Source organism: Citrus sinensis, chromosome 1 (genome assembly GCF_022201045.2).
Source record: "Citrus sinensis cultivar Valencia sweet orange chromosome 1, DVS_A1.0, whole genome shotgun sequence".
Taxonomy (NCBI): Eukaryota; Viridiplantae; Streptophyta; class Magnoliopsida; order Sapindales; family Rutaceae; genus Citrus; species Citrus sinensis.
Genome location: NC_068556.1, coordinates 1,537,286 through 1,560,813, shown reverse-complemented (window position 1 = coordinate 1,560,813; position 23,528 = coordinate 1,537,286). Strand labels below are relative to the sequence as shown.

General features: G+C 35.2%; 7 protein-coding genes across 12 annotated transcripts; 6 read left to right on the top strand and 1 right to left on the bottom strand.

The window, feature by feature from the left end:
* The first annotated feature begins 94 nt into the window (after positions 1-94).
* On the top strand, positions 95-3,065 carry LOC102607560 (ER membrane protein complex subunit 7 homolog). Of its 2 annotated transcripts, none has more exons than XM_006483340.4 (7): positions 95-446; positions 569-612; positions 1,661-1,772; positions 1,978-2,041; positions 2,139-2,255; positions 2,362-2,470; positions 2,650-3,065. In XM_006483340.4, the coding sequence occupies exons 1-7, from the start codon at positions 346-348 to the stop codon at positions 2,739-2,741; spliced, it is 639 nt and encodes a 212-aa protein (XP_006483403.1). In that variant the 5' UTR covers positions 95-345; the 3' UTR covers positions 2,742-3,065. The 2 variants fall into 2 exon arrangements, with proteins under 2 accessions (XP_006483403.1, XP_015387122.1); XM_015531636.3 differs by having other exon boundaries at positions 103-440.
* Positions 3,066-3,639: 574 nt separating this feature from the next.
* Positions 3,640-7,761, top strand: LOC102607855 (hydroxyproline O-galactosyltransferase HPGT3). The gene is made up of 12 exons (XM_006483342.4): positions 3,640-4,209; positions 4,507-4,570; positions 4,833-4,882; positions 4,979-5,169; positions 5,537-5,597; positions 5,758-5,830; positions 6,182-6,305; positions 6,406-6,493; positions 6,680-6,730; positions 6,833-6,904; positions 7,103-7,215; positions 7,462-7,761. Exons 1-12 carry the CDS (start codon positions 4,079-4,081, stop codon positions 7,482-7,484), a joined length of 1,041 nt encoding a protein of 346 aa, XP_006483405.1. The 5' UTR covers positions 3,640-4,078; the 3' UTR covers positions 7,485-7,761.
* Positions 7,762-8,216: 455 nt separating this feature from the next.
* LOC102608826 (cysteine--tRNA ligase, chloroplastic/mitochondrial) lies at positions 8,217-12,478 on the top strand. 5 transcript variants are annotated; one of them, XM_025101019.2, is made up of 10 exons: positions 8,225-8,886; positions 8,999-9,062; positions 9,175-9,240; positions 9,318-9,479; positions 9,729-9,899; positions 10,264-10,545; positions 10,760-10,885; positions 11,059-11,262; positions 11,616-11,717; positions 11,955-12,478. In XM_025101019.2, exons 1-10 carry the CDS (start codon positions 8,510-8,512, stop codon positions 12,225-12,227), a joined length of 1,827 nt encoding a protein of 608 aa, XP_024956787.1. In that variant the 5' UTR covers positions 8,225-8,509; the 3' UTR covers positions 12,228-12,478. The 5 variants fall into 5 exon arrangements, with proteins under 5 accessions (XP_024956789.1, XP_024956787.1, XP_006483408.1 ...); XM_025101020.2 differs by having other exon boundaries at positions 8,257-8,886; positions 11,991-12,478; XM_025101022.2 differs by having other exon boundaries at positions 8,725-8,886; positions 8,995-9,062.
* Positions 12,479-12,503: 25 nt separating this feature from the next.
* LOC102608348 (heparanase-like protein 3) lies at positions 12,504-15,290 on the bottom strand. Its single transcript, XM_006483343.3, has 9 exons — positions 14,862-15,290; positions 14,745-14,781; positions 14,483-14,666; positions 14,204-14,352; positions 13,890-14,120; positions 13,458-13,647; positions 13,252-13,377; positions 12,974-13,073; positions 12,504-12,893 (listed from the first exon to the last, which is right to left on the bottom strand). The coding sequence occupies exons 1-9, from the start codon at positions 15,138-15,140 to the stop codon at positions 12,504-12,506; spliced, it is 1,686 nt and encodes a 561-aa protein (XP_006483406.1). The 5' UTR covers positions 15,141-15,290.
* A 961-nt stretch (positions 15,291-16,251) lies between these two features.
* Positions 16,252-16,663, top strand: LOC102623268 (uncharacterized; the record flags this gene model as incomplete). The annotated part of the gene is made up of 1 exon (XM_006483651.4): positions 16,252-16,663. A coding segment is annotated over one exon (315 nt), but the record flags the coding sequence as incomplete, so codon positions are not given.
* A 1,780-nt stretch (positions 16,664-18,443) lies between these two features.
* Positions 18,444-19,271, top strand: LOC102623568 (uncharacterized protein At1g05835-like). Its single transcript, XM_006483652.3, has 2 exons — positions 18,444-18,540; positions 18,799-19,271. The coding sequence occupies exons 1-2, from the start codon at positions 18,483-18,485 to the stop codon at positions 19,110-19,112; spliced, it is 372 nt and encodes a 123-aa protein (XP_006483715.1). The 5' UTR covers positions 18,444-18,482; the 3' UTR covers positions 19,113-19,271.
* A 3,116-nt stretch (positions 19,272-22,387) lies between these two features.
* LOC112498818 (uncharacterized) lies at positions 22,388-23,312 on the top strand. The gene is made up of 2 exons (XM_025100414.2): positions 22,388-22,492; positions 22,916-23,312. Exons 1-2 carry the CDS (start codon positions 22,432-22,434, stop codon positions 23,245-23,247), a joined length of 393 nt encoding a protein of 130 aa, XP_024956182.1. The 5' UTR covers positions 22,388-22,431; the 3' UTR covers positions 23,248-23,312.
* The last annotated feature ends 216 nt before the right edge of the window (positions 23,313-23,528 follow it).

Sequence of the window (23,528 nt, the reverse complement as noted above, 5' to 3'; positions counted from 1 at the left end):
CATATAAAAATAAAAAAAAATTGAAAAAATAATAGAACTCGATAACATAATAAAATAAACAAACTACCAGAGGGTCTATGCCGCTATGTATCCATCATCATCGATGTGCTCCATCTTCTGCAAATCAAGGAGGGACATTGGACGGCGACGTTTCAAAGAAATCCGAGTTGGCCCACCGTACGAATCACACGTGCTGAAGCCATCAACGGTCCAGATTTCACAATTGAATTAACCAATCTAGGCTCCGTATTACACAATCTTCGAAACCGAGAACAATTGTTTCCTTGTAAATTTCACCACTGCACTAGCGCCATTGAACTCGATTCCACACAAAACTCCGTCCACATGGCGTCCATAATCAGATCCAAATCGGTTCTCTCAGTATTTTTCATAAATTTATTTCTCTCTCTCGTCTCTTCGGCCGTTGCAGTTTCGAGCGGGTACGAGTACGATTTCAAAACACGAGAACAAAAATTAGAATTATTATAAGAACTTAAACTTATCATCAAAGACTCAGCTTGCGAGTTTCATTCAGTTAGCTGATTATTATTAATTTTTTTCCTCGCAGGTCTGGTGATGGCTTCAGCATCAGTGGCCGTGTCAAACTTCCCGGTATGCTTTATTATTTTTCTTTTCAAATTTAGTTTTGAGCAAATCCTATTACCTTTAAATTGAATTCTACGGCTAATATATTAGAAATTGAAAATTTTATTGAAGAAATTTACTGTACGGTACAAGAACTGCTTTAGGGCTTTCTTTAATTATGATTTTTATTTTTGTGATTGAGCCATGATGTTGCATCTATTGGATGATATATTTTTTTTCAGAAGTTAGGAAATTACTTATTTGACCATCCACCACCGGATGGAATGAATGTCGCATCATTACTCATTACTGTTACGGTCCTTAACGTTTTTTCTGAAAATTTTTGGAATTTACTGTTTGGTGAATCGCTTGCGGTCTGTTGCATTTGCCTTCTACATTGACTGAGGGAGGGAGAGTCAATGGGTTTAGAGGAAGATTGAGGTTGTTCCAGATGCCATAAAACCAGTTGCTATTACGCACACATTGGGGAACTCATCCTTGGAAACTGGCTTGTAAGGAGAGGGAGCCTAACTGCTTATAAGCCAATAAGCCTTAACTTAGCTATGTGGGTCTCAATTAGAGTCGTTACAGTTGCTCAATTTGAGCTTAGTTAAATTATGAATGGCTATGATGGGCTTGTCAAAGTCATTCACATTTTGGTAAATTTTCTAGAATATTGCAGCTTTGTTTGATACGTGTTGATATCTAAAAATGACTGGGAAATAAAAAGATGAGAAAACGCAGCTAAGAAGCTGGGTTTTTTGATATGCGCAGCGGAATTCTGAAAGACTCAAATGGATTAATTTGGGGAACATAAGCTGAAACTACCTCTAGTGCTAGGTTTTTGGAGAGACGGTTCAAAAATAGAGGATGTCAACTTAATGGAGATAATATCTTAATACAGTGATTCTGGTGATTGCTTTTAGTTGGACTGTGCCTCGGTTTTGGATATATATATTTATTATGTTTCTCAATTATATTTCCCTGCATGTTTGTTCCCTCATCGTGTCTTCTGTTATTATAGCATGGGTTGATTTTTTAATTCAGACTTTTAATTCAAGAATTCATTTTGTAGGTATGAGTTTGAAAGCATTTGGCTCTCCTGGAGGAAAAGCATCGAATGTGAAAGTTGTACTCAATGGTGGCGAACATGTGACATTTCTGAGGCCTGATGGATATTTTTCATTGTATCCTACTAATTATATTTTCTCATGCTCTTTTCTTGTTCATTCAGTCAAAAATTCATTTGTTCTATTTATTTTACCCATTTCTTCTTCTTCTTCTTTTTTTTTCAATACATTCCTACGTGTAGATTGTTTATTTCCCAATTATTTTATGGAAGATGGGAAAAGAAGTTTTCATTTTTTAATTCCTTGATTTGTCTGCATAAAGCCAGAATATGTCAGCAGGGACTCATTTAATTGAAGTGGCTGCAATTGGTTATTTCTTTTCTCCGGTGGGTTTCTTTCCCTCTGATAAATTTTGTCATCATTTGATCATTTAATCATGTTGAACTAGATTTAACATGATTGAAATTTTATGAATCTGTTTAGGTCCGGGTTGATGTTAGTGCCAGACACCCAGGCAAGGTTCAGGCAGCATTGACGGAAACCAGGAGGGGTCTGAATGAATTGGTTTTAGAGCCATTGAGAGAGGAGCAATATTACGAGGTTGATCCTCCATTCCCTCTTTAACTCAATGGTTTCTGTGTAGTTCAGTGTTATCATATATTCAATATGTGTATACCATGACTCATGTTTTCTTCTGTCTTTACAGATTAGAGAACCTTTTTCCATAATGTCTCTTGTGAAAAGCCCAATGGGTCTCATGATGGGATTTATGCTAGTGGTTGTGTTCCTTATGCCTAAATTAATGGAAAATATGGGTAAGTACTCCCTTGGGTTCATAATTTTTATTTTTATTTTTTCGGTTTTACATCTCAACCATGGTCAACAAATACTGACTTGATTTAGATTTATATCGATTTACTTATTTTATGGATTATGATTAACAGTTTCCTGTATTTCTACTTATCATATCAATATGTTGTGTCTTAACAAATAGATCCTGAGGAGATGAGACGTGCTCAAGAGGAGATGAGGAGCCAAGGGGTGCCCTCACTAGCAAATTTGATACCAGGAGCCGGAAGAAGCTAGGCAATTGACTTGATAGTGCTTTCCCAAAATTGGCTAGTGTGCCCTTTATTCCAGAACCCCGTAGATAGATCGCACAACAGGGTGCTATGTCAATCGAAATGGTCCTGTACAAGATGATTTAATATCTTGCTCTCTGAATGACTACATGCAGGGAATTCTTTAAATGTGAAAAAAACTGGCTATTTTTTGTGTTGTGATATTGACAATCAAACAACTTTGTATTTTGTCATTATAATTTTTGCTTGCTTGAAGAATAGACTTTATCCTTGTCCCAATATGTCAGTTGGCAAGCTTGCATCTATTTAATGTACCTAGTTACCTCTACATAGTGTTATTTTTTGGGCATGCTTAGTTTTCTACAATTGATAGTATACTTTTGGATGCTGATTAGTACAGTGTAACAAATGATGTGACATGGAACACGTCATTTGGTGATTGATGTTGTAACATTAATATATATTCGTATTAGTCGGAATACAAACTATGTATAATTATGCAATATTGTTGATTAACAATGCATACTAAGCAGGACGATTTGTTGTTCATTATTTTCTTCTTTATGATGTTTCTTTCTAAAACTTCTTCCGCCAACCGTGGCTCAGATTTTATTTCTCTAATTAGACAGATTTTTCCTTGATAGAACATTAACTATTATGCCACATATTAAGTTATTATTTTGTTTTTTCGGATAGGGTTATTTTGTTTTTTTCAGATGGGGTAGTAGATAAAGACTAAATTAATTTTTAACTCCCAATTAAATAAAATTATTTGAAAACTATTTGATGTAGCATCCTTAGATAAGTTATTATTTTGTTTTAATCACATTAAAACTAAAACATTTCCGCAATCACAAAACATCCTATTTTTTCCAAAGAGAAGGAAGGAAACTCAAAAACTTCGAAGTTTTACCTGGTAAATCTTTACTTAATTCGGATTATTATGTTCGTTTCTAAATGGTTGAGATCTAACAGTATATTACGACAAACCTTGAGGATCTAAGCGTTATTTGTGATGTTGCTTGCCCTGTAAAAGCGAAGTCTTAGGCCCAAAGATTTTTAAACTTGGAGATTTGATAAGAGCCAGTTCTCTCTCCGACATTGGGATCACCTGGATGGCCCTTGTTGAAACCGTCGACGTGCCGTCTGTTTCACAAACTGTGTTCATTCAATTCATTCACTCAGCAGTAAATACAAATAAAAGACACTGCAAATCCCTCTTCACATACCATACAATTTAATCAATAATTACATTCAGATATATAAACATAAGTACATAAACACATTCATTTCTATAATTTCTCGATCTCTTTAGGCTATTATTAGATTGAGAAATTGGAAATGGAGACCTTACCGATGACGACGGCGAAATCATCGGAGAGGAGAGGGAGATCGAAGCAAATTCACACATCGAAACCCTCAGTTGTCTTGGCTTTCTTCTCTTGCCTCGCTTGGCTTTACGTTGCCGGAAGGTTTGTTATTCGATCTCCATTTAGCCATTTTTATTCTTCTGTTCGTTTCCCGAGAAAATGTCGGAAAATAATTCTAATTCTGGAAAAAAAAAAACTCATTTACACTATATTTTAAAGCTTTAAACCAATAGTCCGCAGTATCACTAGACTTTGTGAATTATTTCATTTTCATCTGTACACCGTTTGGCTAATTGAGTTGGACCTGAATTCATAATTTGGATTATTCCAGCGGTGGAATTGGATTCAGATTCTCGATTTGATTGATCAATCTTTTTTTTTTTTTTTGGGCACAATCAGGCTGTGGCAAGATGCTGAGAACAGAACATTACTTTCTAATTTTCTTAAGAAAAGCATGGAGCAGGTTTCTTTCAGTCTCTTTACTTTTGTACTCATTTTGTTTCTTCTCAGTTTGACTGCTAGAAAATGCTGTAAAAATTGAACTCATTTATTTGGATTTGTTGGAGAGAGAGATACACTGAAAATTTTCAGTTGTATTCTATTTTTAAGTTTCTTGTATTATCTTAGCAACCAAATTGAGAGATGGGCACTTGTGATGATATATGTTTGGATTGTGATGTTTTCTTTATTTTGTGCTTATGATGTGTTTCTGTTCTTGTTGTTAGAGACCCAAGGTTCTTACAGTTGAAGATAAGCTGATGCTTCTAGGATGCAAGTATGTTTCTTGATTTTTCTTACGAGGTTTCTATGAAATTATTTTCATTGATGGTAGATGGTTTTGTAGTTTTTACATGGCATTTTTCACTTTCAGAGATCTGGAGAGAAGGATTGTGGAAGCTGAGATGGACTTGACATTAGCCAAGAGTCAAGGGTACCTGAAGAATCAGTTGCTGCAAAGTGGGTCTTCTTCGGGGAAAAAGCTTCTTGCTGTTATTGGAGTTTACACAGGGTTTGGTAGTCACTTGAATAGAAATGTATATCGAGGATCGTGGATGCCCAAAGGTCAGTTTCAAGCACTTACCTCTACCTTGGATATGTGTTGAACTTGAAATATTCATCTCAAATTATTTTTTGAAAAGTAAAAAAAGAAAAAAAAAAAGAAGTCTTTATTATCATTGTTCTCACCCATTTCCAGGATGTAGTCTGTGAAGTTCTGTCCCCTTTTGAAAGGAGATTCTTTTCTTACTTACTTATTTACATTCTTTCAGTCTTCTTGTCATACACTTGTAAATAAAATTCATGATTACTGCATTTTTGTTCATAATGTCATGCACCATGTCTAAAACTATAGGTTTCATGTTGTCTGTAGGAGTCAGTAATATATGCATTTCACGGAAAACAGGCCATAACATTCTTGTGCCTCTTGTAGGTGATGCCTTAAAAAAACTCGAGGAAAGAGGAGTGGTCATCCGTTTTGTGATTGGTCGGAGGTTGTTCCTCACACTTAAATCCTTACTTTAGTTTTCTTACACACTTGATTTTTTTACTCATTCTCTGTTGCTTCGTTTCCTTAGCTACTGTCTGTGACAATATTATGGTGGTCCCAACGGACAAACATTAATAAGAATTTTTTGGCTTTGCAACTGGCAGTGCCAATCGAGGCGATAGCTTAGATCGCAAAATCGATGCAGAAAATCGTGAGACAAAGGATTTCCTGATTCTTGTAAGTGCAAAAATTCCATGTCACAACAATTTATCTAGTTAAAAAATTTACCTGTGAGCTAGGACTAAATACCCAAGAAGAGATCATGCATTTATGGTATAATTTTAGTTTTTCAAAATAAAAATTATGAACCTTTCACCTTTTCTTATTAGAGAAAAATGAATGGAGGAATACTGGATATCTTGTCTGGATGTGACAATTGGGTTTTCGTTAGAGAAAGTAGTTGATGCTAAAGCCTAACATTTATTTTTCCTTGAAACTTTTGAGTATGTATTTGTGGAGATTTCCACATGTTTGATTGTCTGGATTAAACTAGTAAATAATCTGACTTTGTGGCATCATGTCTATCAGGAAGGTCATGAGGAGGCTCAAGAAGAACGTCCTAAGAAAGCAAAATTCTTCTTCAGTACTGCGGTTCAAATTTGGGATGCAGAATTCTATGTAAAAGTTGATGACAATATTGACCTCGATTTGGGTAGAGCTTCTTTTATTCTGTTTGTTTAGGATATCATAATTTTATATATTGTTCCGTTTGTTCTGTATGTATATAATTTGATTGTTTCCTGACATAACAGAGGGACTGATTGGACTTCTTGATCGTAGTCGTGGTCAAGAGAGTGCTTATATTGGATGCATGAAGTCAGGAGATGTTGTAACTGAAGAGTATATTATCCTATCTTATTTGACTTGATTGCTTTTTACTTCCTTATTTTTCTGATAGATATCAACTAGCACATTCACATTCAGACATTCACTTTTTACAATATGTTGAATTTTTCATATTTCTTTGAAATATTAGGAAAAGCATACAAAGCTCTAATTTCCTCATCCACATTTGTTGAATTTCAGGGGAAGGCAATGGTATGAACCTGAATGGTGGAAGTTTGGGGATGGGAAATCGTAAGTGATCTAGCTTGTCAATTAAATGAGTGTATGATATTTATACTGGTTGAATTTGGTTTTTACTGCTGGAAATTGACTTTGCTAGTTGTCTCCATTCAGGTATTTCCGACATGCAGCTGGTTCAATTTTTGTTCTCTCCAGAAATTTGGCTCAGCATATCAACATAAACAGGTCAGTTGTTGATAAGTTTCTGGGAAAGAAGCATCCATTCAGAAGTGAAATTGTAGTTTATGTCAAAGCTTAGTGTGGTTTTTTGCATTAGTGGTTCTTTGCTTTTTGGCTGATTAGTGATATCCTTGAATCATGCCCATATTACATGTACAGAGTGCATATTGGTTCCATTTTGTTGAATATCTTATTTGCATGCAGTGCATCTCTGAAGACTTATGCTCACGATGATACATCTGTTGGGTCCTGGATGATGGGTGTCCGAGCAACCTACAAAGATGATAATCGTTTTTGCTGCAGCAGCATTAACCGAGGTGAATTTGCTTCCATGATATCACCTTTTGATTTCTATCTTTTACTTGTTGATCATTATCAGTGGAAGTTACATACGTGCCCGAAAGATAGATAAAACACTTGACAGACTATATAGTAAAATGATCCACTTTTAGTTTCAGTTACATTTCGGTAATAGTGTGACCTTTGGTCAATCTGCTATTGACTGAAGATTTTGAAGAGAGCTTGAGTTGTTAACAATCTGCCTTTTGCCTCTTTATTTTCAGATAAGGTTTGTTCCATGTTTTGATCAAAGTAACAACTTCTCCAATCAGGATGCAGGCCCCTTTCCAGGTTGTTGATGCCATTGAACAACAACATTATTTTTGCAGCCAGTCACGCACTCATCTATTGCATATTATGGTGCGGCTTTTGTGAAGTAGCATTGGATCATTCTTTTCAGATGTAGAGATTGATAGCAAATTATTTTTTAGGAAAAACAAAGGCAAATCTAACCGTAAACCTTGGTTGTTCCGTATAGAAAATGAGATATTTTTGTCAATAATATGTTCAGATGCTTTGATGTTTTTCTCTTGCCAATCAGAAAGCCTTCTGGATATGTTAACACGTGCCTTTACGGTGTTCGGTGTGTGGGTGACAAAAGTGTTGCTCCTACTAGTTCTTACATTTATCGGTGCAGTTAAAATCAAGAGGGGAGCGGTTGAACTGAATAGATTGATGCAGGTGGTATCTCGACATCTAATTAGTAAACACCATCTTGGTTTCATGACATTGATGAATAAAATCACGAAATCATGCCTTTTTCTTTTTAAATTTTGGTTATTTTACTAGAATTATATAATTTATAATACATTTCAATGTAATGACACTATAATGTAAAGCAGGGTTTTTTAACCGCGCGTCTAAAGTAATACGGTTATAAGTGAAGTGAGAGCCGGCTGAGCATTCGAAAAATTTAATCAATGCGTGATCTACCTCACTCGTAGCCGTTTACGAGGGAGCTTGAACTTCTTTCCGCTGTCTTGGCCTGGAATAGAGGACTTATGGGATCTTTGTCGTTTTCGGATCGTGTTCTTGGCAATGGCGACGGCATAATTGCACCAGCACTAGGTTCTAGGCAGCACTGGCAGGGATGTGTTTGAAAAACTTAGGCAAATTGTGTCTCATACAAAAATTTATAAAAATCGGAGTACTTAAATGATATAATACCTCTACCAAAATCCTCTCTTCTCTTGTTCTCACGTTGTAGATTTCAACAAAATAAAACAGAAAACAGAAAGCTTGCGCAGGGCACACAAAAGCTCGAAGCTGCAAATGGGCAGTCTCATTCTAACCCTCAAGTGCTATAAGCCCTTAGCCTCAATAAAATTCTCTCCATTCATAAACTCATTTCATACCCTCCAACTCAGACCCCCCAAACCAAACAATAGACGCGTGTTCCGTTGCTTCAGCACTCTAAACTCATCACCCAATGTAATAGACGATAAAAGCAACGGCAAAACTGACGGTGACGATAAGCCGGCCAGTGCCTCAACCCAGCTGTGGCTCTACAACACTATGAGTAGAAAAAGGGAGCTCGTTAAGCCCAAAGTTGAGGGTAAAGTTGGAATGTACGTTTGTGGTGTCACTCCTTACGATCTCAGCCATATTGGTCATGCTCGTGTTTATGTAACCTTTGATGTTCTTTACAGGTCTCTGTTTTTCTCTGTTTTTATTTACGTTGTTATGAATAAAGATGGAATTTTTATGATTAAAGCCCAATTTTTTATGCTGATTGGATTCTTGTGTTTGGGAATTAGGCAGATACCTTAGGCATTTGGGATATGAAGTATGTTATGTTCGAAATTTCACCGATGTCGATGATAAGGTCAGTTGGTTTTTTTTTTTTTTTTTTTGGGCATTGACATGTAAGTGTTTAATATTAAACTGAATTCAACTAACTTGGTTGCTAATATATCATTCTACAATAACTATACAAGGTTAGATGCATAGTGGCAAAAATGTATATTCTGTTTGAGAGGGCAGTAGGTTTTGGTGTTATCGAGGTACAAGTGCTGGATGCCAACTGTTTTTCATATTGGTATGACAGGATACCTTAGTCTGCACTTTTCAAATTCTGTAGATAATTGCTCGGGCGAATGAATTGGGGGAAGATCCGATAAGTTTGAGTAGACGATACTGTGAGGAGTTCCACCAAGATATGGTTGATCTTCATTGCTTGCCTCCATCTGTAGAACCTCGTGTTTCAGATCACATGCCCCATATCATCGATATGATCACACAGGTACTCCTACCGATGATGATGGAATTTTGGCTGTTAAAGTTCATAGAGAATTATTTTATCTTGCATTTTTCACATTTTTCCAACTTTACAATTTGCAAATGCTGCCTCGGAACTGGCATTTTTGTCTATTAAAATTCCATAATCTCTTCCTTCTCTTGTTGCATGCACCACGCCCATTTCTTGAAATCCTGGGATGAGTTACATTGTGATGCCTGTGATGTTCTGAATATTAATTTGGTGGCATGGCAGATTCTGGATAATGGGTTTGCTTATAGAGTTGATGGAGATGTTTACTTCTCTGTAGACAAATTCCCAGAATATGGACAATTGTCTGGGAGAAAGTTAGAAGATAATCGAGCTGGCGAGCGGGTTGCCGTGGACTCGAGAAAGAAAAATCCTGCTGATTTTGCTTTGTGGAAGGTAAGTCTGGAAGAATTTGGTATTGCTTTGTGTACACATAACATAAAATTGCTGGAGATCACAGCGTCAACCAGAGTGCTTGCGAATTATGTTGTAAAATGGCTGGCTTGTTAGTAGTCTTAATTCGTTCTAGCATAAGCAAGATATGGTTTGTCAGTCAGGGTCTCATATTTGTATGGTTTCTAGCCATTCATTTTTTCATGATTGCATGGGTTTGTGAATTAAGATTGACTTTGTCTTTTCATCTTCAAGCAAGGGTATCAAGTTTGTTATTTGCAATATGGCAAAGATTGTTTTTCCTTTTCACACATGTCCAAGTTTATTTTATACTTACTACAGTTCCTTTGTCCTCATTATTTTACAGTCTGCAAAGGAGGGGGAGCCCTTTTGGGAGAGTCCATGGGGTCCCGGAAGACCTGGATGGCATATTGAGTGCAGTGCCATGAGTGCTGCTTATCTAGGTCACTCTTTTGACATACACGGTGGAGGGATGGACCTTGTGTTTCCCCACCATGAAAATGAAATTGCTCAGAGTTGTGCTGCATGTAACAATAGTCATATAAGCTATTGGATACATAACGGGTTCGTAACCATTGACTCTGAGAAGATGTCCAAATCCCTTGGAAACTTCTTCACAATCCGGCAGGTAAGTATTCCAGCTGGTACACAGTCATGAATTTTAGTCTTTTAATCTACTGGCACCAGATGTTACAACTCTACTATGAGTACTTTCTGTATGTGACAGAAAGAAAGGGGAAAAGGAGATACAATTTTTTTCTTTGAGTACTTCACTTTTGTATCCATGGAAAGTTTTAATATGTAGCAAGTAGTTTGTTGTGATATTTTTAACCCTTTCCCAGGTTATGGAACTTTACCATCCACTAGCTTTGAGACTTTTCTTAATTGGGACCCACTATCGATCTCCCATTAACTATTCTGTTGTACAACTTGAAAGTGCTTCTGAACGTATTTTCTACATCTATCAGGTATTACAACTCTCTCTCTCTCTCTCTTTCTCTCTCTCTCTACACCATCTATACACTGTCAATTACAATTGTATGGCCATCAGTCTGCTTAAGATGACCTTTATATATTATATTGCTCTTGTGTTTTATTCAATTGAAGAAATGTGTAATTTCATGTGATTCGATGGTTACAGACATTACATGATTGCGAAAAAGCTCTGAGCCTGCTTGATGCAGCTGCATTGAAGGATTCGATCCCTCCTGACACTGTCACTAGCATCAACAAATTCCATAATGATTTCCTGGCCTCAATGCCAGATGATCTTCACACTACTGTTGTTTTGGCTGCATTATCTGACCCATTGAAAACCATCAATGATCTGCTACATACTCGGAAGGTAGATACACAACATAAATCAGTACAAAATGGATCTGCTTATCAATTATCTTAGGTAGATTTTGGTAAAAGAGTTGTCAGAAACTGTAATGGCTAGATCTGGTGTGATGTTATGTTTGGATTTGTTTTCACATTAGTCATTTAATCAATCTGGGAAGAACAAATGAAAGGATCTTGCATAGATTCTCTGGGTGAGTGGGTTGCTAGTCCTTGTAGTCAATTTAGTACAAATTTGGAATTCTTACCATTCAGCTCTAATTACATCCTGTTTCTCACCAAGGCTGGAACTAATGGTTAACATTTTTCTATTTTGTTCTCTTCTGCTGTTGATAACTGAATGAATGACTTCTGCAGGGGAAGAAGCAAGCAATGCGACTAGAATCTCTTGCAGCTTTGGAAAAGACAATCAGGAATGTTCTAACTGTCTTAGGATTGATGTCGACAGGTTACTCTGAGGTAAAACTTGATATTTGATGCTGCCTTCTCTATTTCACTGGAGCAAGATATTTGGTGTAAATTGTTTTCCTCTGCCCAAATATTTGAGAAGTATTATGCATGACTTGATTTGAAGTATGGTAGCCTCTACTATTATATGCATTTGCTTTATCTTGTTTGATGTATGTTCTTGTATTTTCCTAGTAAATTTCAAATTTTGAATACTATTGAAAGTGAATGCAGTTTTTTTACCTGTAGGCTACCAGACTGATCATCAAATATTTCATGCTTCAGGTTTTGCTGCAGCTCAGGGAAAAGGCATTAAAGCGTGCTGATTTAACCGAAGATCAAGTTTTGCAAAGAATTGAAGATCGGACTGTGGCAAGAAAAAACAAAGAATATGAAAAATCTGATGCAATTAGGAAAGATTTAGCTGCTGTGGGTATTGCTCTTATGGACAGTCCAGTGGGCACAACTTGGAGACCGGCTCTTCCTCTTGCACTTCAAGAGCAGGCAGTTGCTACAAGTTAATGGTTCTGGGATCAATTATGCTCTATCATTTTAATTCAGAGAACTGATTTCTTTCTCCTAAACAAATTTGGGAACTGGGTTTTGAGTTCTGAAGATGGGAGTATTTTTGTCCCATCTAGAGGGTTGTAATTCAAATTCAGCCGAGGGTAGAGATTTGACTATGATGATTACTTACATTGCATGGGGAAGAATTTTGTTGAAATTGTAGTCGTACATTCTTTATGTCTATATATATAAAGCGATGTGAATTACACCAATGTGTCAGCTCTTGTTATTCTACACCTGTGCACATGCTGGAAGAACAGAGCTGGGAATCTCGGCAAATACTATAGAAAATGGAGCAACTATAATTGGAGCCGTCTCACTAACATATATAGGTTCCAAAGGAGGAAAGTCCTCAGATGAATTTACTGCAAGTATTTCCCCATTTAGAAGCATTGTTTGGCTGTGCAAATCTCCATCTCTGGCTGTTAAATGGTATTCCTCTCTCATTTTTCCATTGGTTTTTGTATCTTGAGATATCTTAGCAAATCTTTTTCTCTGATTTTGCTGTTCTTGTTGGACTACCAGAGCTCCATTACCAGCAAGATTTTCCCTAGAAATTGTAACTCGAACTCGGGCTGCAGTGTTACCATCTAGGTTAATCAATAGCAGTGTTGTCCCTTGCTGCAAGACCAAAAATTAAAACCAATAAATAATCTGGGGTCTAATAATTTCTCTGAATTAACGTTTGATATTTAGCTTACAGATTGCTTTGAACAGTGGGCATACGCACGTATTTTTGTTGTCCCAGAAAGACTTGTTGACAGGACATTACTTCCCATCAACCGGTGCCACAGAAGAGCGCTGCAGAGACAATAATCAATAGTAACAAGGTAAAGGCATGGAGTTGGATTTCAATTTTGAACCTCTTCTTATACAACTTAAAAGAGGTTTCATTAGTTGAGTCAACTGGAACCGATTGAAAAAATTTGTTTGTAATTGTGGAGTTATAAAGTTATTATCTATCATATTCCAAAATTACCTATAGTAATCAGGATTTGGGACAAAAGTATTCGTGTTGAGTAGTCCATAATTTCCACCAATTAGTGTCTGTCTGCAGTATGTTTTGGTACCATAAATTGATGCCATCCCTAGCTGATCCAAGTACCTGTTAAACTTGGAAAATTGGGATTCAAAATTTTACTTTTTTAAATAAACCAAACAATTTTATGGAAACAAACAGCTTACCAGAAACTAAACACGAATGCGTTTGTGACAAGATTGTGGCCACTGTTGTATGCTCCTCCCGCTTCACCAACCCATGCAACTGCTGAAGTTGCAGAGCTCCTGAGAATACTTTGAAGGCTACTAAAAGGTTCCGACCCACTGTTGAGAAATGACGGATCTAGGATCTTGTCAATAAGGCGATCATCAACACCTATTTACAAGAAAAACCGAAGGTGAATTACCATGTAAGTGTTATATGAATTGAGACTCCTAGTGTTGACGTTTGCACCTAATGAAATTTTTATCTGGCTTTATAAAATGGCGTATTAGCGCTAAACAAAGCAACATGGGGTCAAATTTAGATTTTACACTGTGTAGATATCCCCACTCGAAAAGTCTTACATATGAACTAAACTGATTAAAAATAAATGAAATATTGTGTTAATTATTTACCTGGACCAAGATTGTAAATGTGATGTGTGACCACTTGGAGAGAATTAGGTGTTTTATCTATGAATTCTTTGAACCAATTTGCATCAAAGAATCCTCCAGGAGCTATGATTAGTGGCTTGATTTTGAAGCCTTTGTAAATGTTTTGCACAATGCTCTGGAGACGATCTACGTCAGATGCATATTGATCTGCTCCAATTCTTGCTCCAACCCCATTTCCACTCAATTCATTTCCTGTTTAGCACTTAGTGATGAGATTTTTGGTCATTCCTATGGCTTAGTATCTGCATATTCCTAATTAAAATCTTGCATCTTACCTAGCTCCCAGCCATAAATTTTGTAGCCCTTGTTGACAGTGTACCGCATAAGAGATTCAGCATTGCTGGAATCCCAAGCTCCCCTTGCAGAACCATCCGATTGAATTATCCTACCTCTTAGAGCATTTAATCCAAACGTGACAACAGCCCTGTTTTCAGAATCGAGTACAATGACATTTAACGCAATGACATTAATTAGTTCTTCGCATTTTAAATAATATAATACTGTTTTAAGCAATACAACGTTGTTATGGTGCTAAACTAAATAAAAATATTTACCCAGCTCGTCTAAAGAAAATGTTGAGTTCATCCCATCGACGCATCGTTAAGCAACCTTCGGAAAAACCAAACAATTCTGAATTATTCTTAACAAATGGTGTACAAGGTTCGTCGATGCCTTTGCTCTCATATACAGCTTTATCCTGTAATGTCCCGCCCATTCTGATTTTTAATGGTGAGAAAGCTACAATAAATACAATCAAAGCTAAGTTGCATGACAAACTCTGAACATGTTTTGAGGCTTATGCAGATTGGTCCTTACCTTTGACAGCTTTTAACAGTATTGGGTTGCCAAGATCCTGTAAAAAAAGGGGGAAAACTAAGATTCTGTGTTGTGCTTAAAGATTGATATTTATATTCAGCAGCTATAAGAGTTTACTAGGTTAAGTAATGAAGCTCTGCCCCAGCTACAAGTGCCATAGTCACATTTATCAGGAGGCCACCAATCCAAAGTAGCACAAATGAAATTATCATCAGTTTTTGCAATTGCAACTGTTCCATTAATGAAAACAGTGCCTTCAATAACATTTCCGGACGCTGTCCTGAATGAGATGTGACCTGCCCAGAAAAGCCAGAAGCACAGAAATGAAAGAAGGAAAACACAACACATATTTCTTAGAAAGTTGTTTTTTGCAGTAAGTGTGTCTCCTATAGCCATGCAACTGAAGACGGGTTTAATGCTTTATAATCACTTGTGTGAAGTAAGAAGTGAGAGGATATATTATTAATATTCAGATAGATTTATCGAACTACTACATAGTGATTGTATTAGAAGATTTAGATAAATTTTCATTAAGTTCCAACTTCCTCAGTTGAGCTCGAATTGTGAAGTATGCAATGTTTTGAAACTCAATGTCATAAAATAAAGGAAGTGGGGCCAAAAGTAGGTAAGAATAATAAGCAAAGTCTTCACTTGAACCAATGGTAAAGAAATACAAATGAAAGATAAAACCTTTAATAAACCAATTGTACGATCACTTATTAGGCCAGATGCTCACATGGATATCTTGTATGCTCTATGCATGTTTATCTTGTCCCCGATTCACTCCTCGTTGGTTTATTTTATTTATTTATTAGTTGCTCTTGTTTGCTTGGTGAATCAAATTCAGTCTCCACCACTAGGCACTATAATTATGATTATCAAATGCAAAGCCCGCCGAGACCTGGAAGTGGAGGTGAGGCCGGACTGTGCTAATGTGGGTTGACCCAAAAATAAAAAATTATATATATATATATATATCTATACTGACCTTCTCATGGGGTATACGTTGATAATTGAGCTGAAACCACTGGACCAATAAATTGACCCAAATATGAAAGGTTATTCAAATCCCACTTTTCATCTCCCTAACCCCGTCTCCCAAAAAAGTATCAATTTCATGGGTTCGCCTACGCTGAAATTGTCGTACCTTATCACAGTCTTTGTCTTTTGTGAATTAATTAATGTGAACTTTCATTGAACCTCTTGTACTCTATTTTATTTATAATTTATCAAAAAATATTTTAATACTTTATACTTACCTACATTATCAAAATTTAATTTATCACCTTACACTTTTTTTATTTATTATTTTGTATAAGTATTAAAAGAGTTTTTATTTTAAACCACACTGCATTAATAATCATAACACATTAATATTAATGAAAAGACAAAAATATCCTTATATTAGCATTAAATTTTTTGTAGAAATTAACTCATCTCCCATCACTGATCATTAACAAAGTTAACTCATCATCAACAGAGCTAATCAGGTAGAGTTGGCGAGTGACGATGGCTACATGAGGGAGGCTTAAGAACATTTTTTGCCACAATAGTGACCACAGGGCTGACCGAGGCGAGGGCTAAGATATTTGGGCATGTACTTAACCTCACTGGCCAGAGATCACCCCACAAGATTTTGCGGAAGAAGCTAATCGATGACAAGGTTGCTGGATGGTACTCATATGACATCAAGAAAGATGATCCTCTCGTCATGGCCCGCCAAGAGCAAGAGCGCTTATCCAAGCTTGAAATATTGAAACGTCGTGGAAAGGGACCTCCCAAGAAAGGCCAAGGGAGGCGTGCAGCCAAGCGCAGCAAGTAGATATTCTACCTCTGAATTACCTGGGAATTGGATCATTAGTGATTTGAAAGAAGATATGCAACTGGTTTTGGTACCTTTGTTTTAGCTTGTGGAATATAAAATATATTTCGTTTTTTGTGAGATTTTCCATTTTGTGCCCAGTTACTGATACTGAGTAGAGTTTCCATCTTTAATGGAAATTGAAGTATTTGTTGGTTTTTTTTTTTAAAAAAAAAACTCATCATCAACAAAAATTTCAACAATACGAGTGGGGATTCCAGTCTAGTTTATTACAAAATCGATCTATTCATAATTTATAATTAAAAAAAAACACTAAAAAAAAATAACCCAAATACCCACACACGCGACATCCAAACGAAATCAATCCAAAATCAAATTCAAAAGAAACCATCATGGCTTCTCTCTCCAGTTTGCTCTCGACCTAAATACTCACAGTGTGAAGCTGCCTGCTACCGCTTATCACCACGCTGCTCCACGTCGGCAAGATAGTACAGTCGCACCACAACTGACAGCCTGGACCCATGTCAGCCTTATCTTTCCTCTCTCGAAATAGCATCACGTCAGCTCCACCACAGCCACACCATGACAAAAAGAGGAAATCAGAGATCCATCGAAGCCACAATATGAAGCTGCAGCGCATAATCGCTCTAGATAAGGAAGGTCTGAGCTCGCCTTGCCATCGCCATTTCGCTTTCTCTAGCTCTCACTTCGGCTTCTCAGATCAAATTGAGGATTTTGTTTTGATGCCTATAATTTCCACCACGAGAACCATCACACAAACAATCAATGACCTACAACTAATTATCCTCAAATCGATCAGCAACCTTGATCAATATTGAAGCCATCATTAAACCCATCATAGAGAGAAAGTGAGAGAGCATAAGAAGAAACTGAAAAAAAAAATATTGAAGACAAAATTTGAGGATAATTTTGTATTTTCAGTACTTATGAATAAATTATAAATAAAATAGAGTGTAAGGGGTTCAATGAAATTTTACATTAACTAATTCACAAAAGACAAAGGCTGTGGTAAGGTACAACAGTGGAAACATAGGGGAGCCCTAATTTCATATTGTATTAATTACTTAAAAGTCCTTACAACCATCCAATTGATTAAAATATCACCATTTTTTTTTTTGGGTTTATTCAAGCATAAGGACCAAGGCAATGTCCAACGCATCCATGGAACAAAGACAGAGAGAAGGTGAGGTTTACCGTTCCATCTTTTTTTTTTTGGGATAAAAAAAGAAAAAAAAATCTACTGTGATACCCCTCTTTAATGCTAATTTGTCTCCATATCATGTTTGGCAATTGAGAATTTATTACAATTTTCATATTTAGTAGCAAATCTGCTCTGGTAGCCCTCTTAAATGTCAACCCAGGCATTATTTCTGTTATTATTGAAAGAAGAAAGATGATTATTTGACCCCAAAAAAAAAAAAAGGAAATTCCACGTTACATACACTGTAATTGCTATCTTAAATTGTCATTATATTCATCTCCAAAACTAAAAGGAAAATAAAAAAATTGTTATTTTATACGAATTTTTTTTTAATTTGTTTTTTATAAATGAAAACAAATATAAATTTTAAATCATAAATCATAAATGGGAATTATTTTCAAGAAATCCGAAACATTAACAATATCACGCCACCGTCCATATCCTCATTAATGGTAAATGTATATACATTTAATATCTATCATATAGAGTTACCGTTCATGAAAAGATTGTGCATGGCTCATAATTCTTTTTCTGTTAATTAATCTTTAAGCCATTAAATCGAATCCGAAGGTGATTTCATTTACCAAGTTGTTACATCATCGACATGGATATTTATAGATAAACAACAGACCTTTTTAATCACTCTCAGCAATTTACAGAACAAGATATATAGCCGTGCTTTGATCTGTCTCCAATGGCAGCCATACTCAAATTTCTTGCTGCAATTATGCTCTTCACCATCATCACCAAAGGTAAAAAGCATCACTTGAGAATCTTGTCTATGCGTATATTTGCTTGTAATTTTTCATCGCCAATCGCAATCTTTTATTTATTTATTTATTTTATTTTTTCACTTAATTTTTCTAACTCTAATTAAAACTTATGTTCAACTTATTCTCTATAGCTCTCTCTCTATCTTCTAGGGTTTTGATATCTAAAATTTTTCATTTGCATTATATATGTTTTGAGCTTGCACCGTCGGGACTAAATTTCTGACTACGTCCGTGCAGGCAATTGCCAGTGCACACTAGATGATATTAAAGTAAGCCAGTCCCAAACTGGAAAGACAGTGCCGAACAAGCAGGAATGGCGTCTGACTCTGAACAATACCTGCATTTGCACACAATTGGGGCTGAAATTATCCTGCAAGGGTTTCCAGACTGTGGAACCAATTGATCCTTCGATCATCGCGATATCCGGCGATGAATGCACCGTCGTCAACAATGGAAATCCTTTCTATGGATTCACAACACTCAGCTTCAATTATGCTTGGGATACTTCGTTCCCGTTCAAGCCAATTTCTTCCCAAATCTCATGTTCTTGAAGGGCTCTACAATAAGTGCTTTTTTAGTGAAAGCATGTCTGTAATTATGTAGGGTTTTGTTAGAATATAATAAGAGTGTCTCCTTCTTAATATTGACTGATTTTCTTTTTCTTTTATCTTTTTTTCTATTTCAATTGGTTGTTGAGAATAAAAAAGGGCGCAAGAGATACAGCAACTATTGAATTAATAACGTACGTATTAGCCTGCGGTACAATTTATGTCAGAGCTATTGAATTGATAACTTGTCACGCTACAGCACAATTTTTGCGATATTACATTTCATTCTCATCAAATTTCTAGTCACATTTTTTCAAAAATTTTCATAACTTGTCTCTAAGTGTTTTGTAATTTGCATTAAAACACATCACAAATTCCCAACCACAAAAACGTAACAATCAATTTGCTTTCGAAATCATAGCTCATCACGATTTTATTTAGGGATGGCAATGGGTAAGGTGGGGGTACCCCACTGAAAATTTTCGTCTCCATTCCCGCACCTCATTCCCCTAGGGATGAGAAATTCCTATATGGAAAATGATTTCCTCATTCCCACCTCAGTCTCTATTTACCTATTTTATAGTAGGTATAGATATATAACTTTAGTAAATTAAAAATTAGAGACTTAAAATAAACTTATCACCATATTATAAAGTATTTAAATTATTTTAAAAAAATCTAAAAGTTTAAAAAGAAAAAAAAACAGAACAACTTTTTAAAGTCGAAAAAGAATTATATTGTAAGGTTTTTCTTTTAGTTATTTGTTTATATTACATAAAATAAAAAGAAAATTTATTAATTCACATTATATTTGATAAAACCAAAATTATTAAATAAGAATTAAAAAAAAAAATTTATATATAATGGGGATTATGGTGAGGGTGAGGTGGAGTGGGGTGGGGAGTACAAAACTAAACCCCACCCCGTTAAGAATCTAGAGATTATTTTTTCCCATTCCCCACTCCATTTCCTAAAAATTATTCAAAATTTTCTCCATTTGAGAAGGGGTTCCATGGGACACCAAACCCGTGGAGGATTTTGCCATGCCAAACCTCTGTCGCAATTTAATTAATTACCTAGATTAATTGTCCCTAGCTATATTCGATCAGTTTTGTATTTTTTATTTTTTGGAAGTTTATGAGGTAAATTTAACTGTTGAAAAATAATTTTTGACCATGTTGAGTATCATCTCATTAAAAGCAAGACATTTAACACTATTGATATTGCTGCTACCAAATTATATTATTAAACCTCCTGCATGCAAGATACACGTACGTAGTATATAACTATATATGATTTAACAAATTTGTTCACTATTTAATTAATTAACAGTATTTTTTTAATTAATTGTTGTGGCATGCAGGTAATGTAAATTAAAGATATAATTTAAATGACTAATTAAAATAACGGTGACAAGTAGTACTTATGCAGAGTTTATTGAAGATACGATCGACGTTGGGAATTCTATTAAGGTTACCAGTGAAATCTTTACTAACGTTTAAATGTACATGCAAATCTTGGCATGCATCAAAGAACGATCCAAAGTTCATCTCCAATTAAACTTGTGGAAAATGTTTTGCGTGATGAAGTAGATTATGAGATAGAGACCCAAGATATGGATATCTAATAAATTGGTTTCGTTTGTACGTACCTTGATGAAACACCCTGGATGGAGCTCGTCATTGGTTATTGACTTCACCAGGAGAGATAATAAACCCATAGTGGTCCTTTCATCTGATGTAGGTGATGAGCTACGAGTGGCTCTTGGATTAGTCTTAGATAAAATGGAGTGTTGTTTTGAAATATGGAACCCGAATTATAAACACAAAAATTGGACCAAGCAATTAAGTGTGCGACCTTTCTGTGTAAACCGCTTGGATTTTGGAAGAATGGTGGGTTTCTTTGTAAAGACTCTCGCGCACCAGGCAGATGATGCTGTACGACGCTAGTACCGATCAATTGAAGGATCTTGGTTTCATTAGTTCTTTAATTACAGGTTAACATGTTGTTTGATAGGAAATGATCGTGATTTTTGATTAAAACCTTTTACGAAGTTTATTGGTGAAGGTTCTGCATATACGGCTTATTTTTAGTGTTGGTTCTGAAACTATAGATTGAAAATTGTACAAGTTTGTTCCATATATTGCTACTTTATTTCACTATTTGTAAGTAAATTAATTTTGATGGTTTTAATTTTCCATTTACAAATTTATAGGAGAGAGAAAAGAGAAAATCTTAAATAAAAGAAGAAGAAAGAGAATTAAACATTAAAGAGAGGAGGGAGAAAGATATTAATGAAATTAATAACCTATGTTATTTAATCTTGACCCTTCATTTCAATCTAATTCAATGGTTGAAAAATTATACACATACACATTGCAAGTATCAATATATTAATAAGAAAAGAAAACATATAATAGATACATTTTTCATCTTTCATGTTTTGTTAAGATACACATTATCAAGGTCATTTTACTAATAAAGTAATTTATTTATAACTTAAGTGTTTAACAAATGAATATAAGAATTCATAATATTTATAACAGCATATATGTCAAAATATTATATTTTAGATGTTTTAATTAAAAAAAAAATGTCATTCATACACATTTAAACCTATTCAGATTTCAAGTCCAAAAAAAAAAAAACACACTATTAATTTTTTTATTTATTTTATCAACTCATGCACCCATTGAAGCTCAAACCCAAGACCTAAGTTTTAAGAAGACTACTACTTACCATTGGAGCAAGTTCTTAGCTTCAGCTAAGTTAATAATATTGTCTTGTAAGATTGATTATTTTGTGATTTTGTCAATTTCGATCTTTTTATTATTATTATTTTTGCCTGTAACTCAATCCTCTCGCATGAGCGCGGTTCAAATCCAATGCATTTTGTTTTTAACTTTGGCAAGTGGCAACGGCTTTTTTAATGCATTTTTTTTTTTATCATATATACATATATAGTTATATTTTAATTCATAAGTTTTTTATTTTGGTTAATTCTTAATACAATCTCATAAATAGCAGCTAATTAATTTCTTTCCATCATTATTGCACATATTATTGCATCATTACTGCACATATTATTTGCCTTCCATAATAAAACAATCTCATAAATAGCAGCTAACTAATTTCTTTCCATCATTATTGCACATATTATTGCATCATTATTGCACATATTATTTTCCTTCCATAATAAAACATACTTACCCAGCAAATTTCAGCAACCAAACTATAAGTGACCAAATTTCTCAGCTTTTTTTGCGACACATAAACATTGGTAATATCATTAGGCTTTCACATATTTCGCTTGCAAATTGCAATGGCAGTACTCGTTCAAAAGATCCTTTATGCAACTTTGTTTCTTGCTCTCATTAGCGAAAGTAAGTAATTTAAAACCTTACTTTTCCTTCTGAAGCCTCGTTTGATTTTGAAATTAGACAACGATAACTCAAAAACTACGTATACTGTAAACACTAATTGCTGTGACTTGAAAACTATGTTAATTTGATTCACCAATTGTATAATAAAAAATCTGTAATATCTCTACTATTTTTACTATTTATAGTTACATTTTTTTTTTAGGACTGAACTATGTAGCGGTTAATTTTGTTGATATTTTACATAAAATTACAGTTTGGTCCATTAGATTTCCAATTTTTTTAAATTTTATTAATTGTCTTATAATTAACTATGGTTTGTTATTTCTCTGTAAAGATTAAACACCTCTGTTGAACCAAAATCCTGGTTCTGATGATGCCCTAATTACATATTCCTAATTTTATTTATCTTATTTTTTCTGGCAGCGATGAGCCAGCCAGAGCAAGGGCCCTGTCCTCCAGAGACATTAGACATAAGTCAAAAGGAAACAGGAAATATAGTACAAGGAAAGAAAGAGTTCGCGGTGGAAGTGTTCAATTGGTGCAAGTGTGCACAAAGGAATGTGACGTTGGATTGCGATGGATTTCAGACGGTTGAAAAGCCGGATCCCGTTCAAATGTCGATATCCGGCTTCCAATGTATATTGCTACAAGGCAGAGACATTATACCCTTTTCGAGAGTTCATTTTAAATACGCTTTCGATGATGAGTTTCCATTCTATGTTTTTTCCTCTGCACCGATATGCCCTCCTAATTAGGAAGACTCTGTATTGACGATATGTATTGTTTTTTAGCATGCAATTAATAAACTTTTCTATTCTCATTCGCTGGTAAGGCAAATAAGTTATCCAGATGTTGCGGACCGCCCAAGTTACTAGTTCAATTGCCCACAATTTCGATATTTATATTATGGATGTGACAAAGAATCTAACGGATCATGAGAACGTATTCATACACTAGGAATACCCAAGAATCCAACCATATGTTATTAAGAGTGGTGGGAGATCATTAGGAAATCTTTTAATGTTATTAATTTCGT

What these genes read in the sequence shown, in the direction of transcription:
- LOC112498818 (XM_025100414.2), top strand. Translation starts at nt 22,432, where the DNA reads ATGGCAGTACTCGTTCAAAAGATCCTTTATGCAACTTTGTTTCTTGCT. An exon ending in TCTTGCTCTCATTAGCGAAA is followed by an intron (nt 22,493 to 22,915) that starts GTAAGTAATTTA and finishes TTTTTCTGGCAG; the next exon opens with CGATGAGCCAGCCAGAGCAA.
- LOC102608826 (XM_025101019.2), top strand. Translation starts at nt 8,510, where the DNA reads ATGGGCAGTCTCATTCTAACCCTCAAGTGCTATAAGCCCTTAGCCTCA. An exon ending in ACCTTTGATGTTCTTTACAG is followed by an intron (nt 8,887 to 8,998) that starts GTCTCTGTTTTT and finishes GGAATTAGGCAG; the next exon opens with ATACCTTAGGCATTTGGGAT. An exon ending in GTATTTTCTACATCTATCAG is followed by an intron (nt 10,886 to 11,058) that starts GTATTACAACTC and finishes CGATGGTTACAG; the next exon opens with ACATTACATGATTGCGAAAA.
- LOC102607560 (XM_006483340.4), top strand. Translation starts at nt 346, where the DNA reads ATGGCGTCCATAATCAGATCCAAATCGGTTCTCTCAGTATTTTTCATA. An exon ending in TGGCCGTGTCAAACTTCCCG is followed by an intron (nt 613 to 1,660) that starts GTATGCTTTATT and finishes TTCATTTTGTAG; the next exon opens with GTATGAGTTTGAAAGCATTT. An exon ending in TAAATTAATGGAAAATATGG is followed by an intron (nt 2,471 to 2,649) that starts GTAAGTACTCCC and finishes CTTAACAAATAG; the next exon opens with ATCCTGAGGAGATGAGACGT.
- LOC102623568 (XM_006483652.3), top strand. Translation starts at nt 18,483, where the DNA reads ATGGCAGCCATACTCAAATTTCTTGCTGCAATTATGCTCTTCACCATC. An exon ending in CTTCACCATCATCACCAAAG is followed by an intron (nt 18,541 to 18,798) that starts GTAAAAAGCATC and finishes ACGTCCGTGCAG; the next exon opens with GCAATTGCCAGTGCACACTA.
- LOC102608348 (XM_006483343.3), bottom strand. Translation starts at nt 15,140, where the DNA reads ATGGCTATAGGAGACACACTTACTGCAAAAAACAACTTTCTAAGAAAT. An exon ending in ATTTTCTTTAGACGAGCTGG is followed by an intron (nt 14,353 to 14,482) that starts GTAAATATTTTT and finishes TTCTGAAAACAG; the next exon opens with GGCTGTTGTCACGTTTGGAT. An exon ending in GCATTCGTGTTTAGTTTCTG is followed by an intron (nt 13,378 to 13,457) that starts GTAAGCTGTTTG and finishes CAAGTTTAACAG; the next exon opens with GTACTTGGATCAGCTAGGGA.
- LOC102607855 (XM_006483342.4), top strand. Translation starts at nt 4,079, where the DNA reads ATGGAGACCTTACCGATGACGACGGCGAAATCATCGGAGAGGAGAGGG. An exon ending in TGGCTTTACGTTGCCGGAAG is followed by an intron (nt 4,210 to 4,506) that starts GTTTGTTATTCG and finishes GGGCACAATCAG; the next exon opens with GCTGTGGCAAGATGCTGAGA. An exon ending in CTGCAGCAGCATTAACCGAG is followed by an intron (nt 7,216 to 7,461) that starts GTGAATTTGCTT and finishes CTTTATTTTCAG; the next exon opens with ATAAGGTTTGTTCCATGTTT.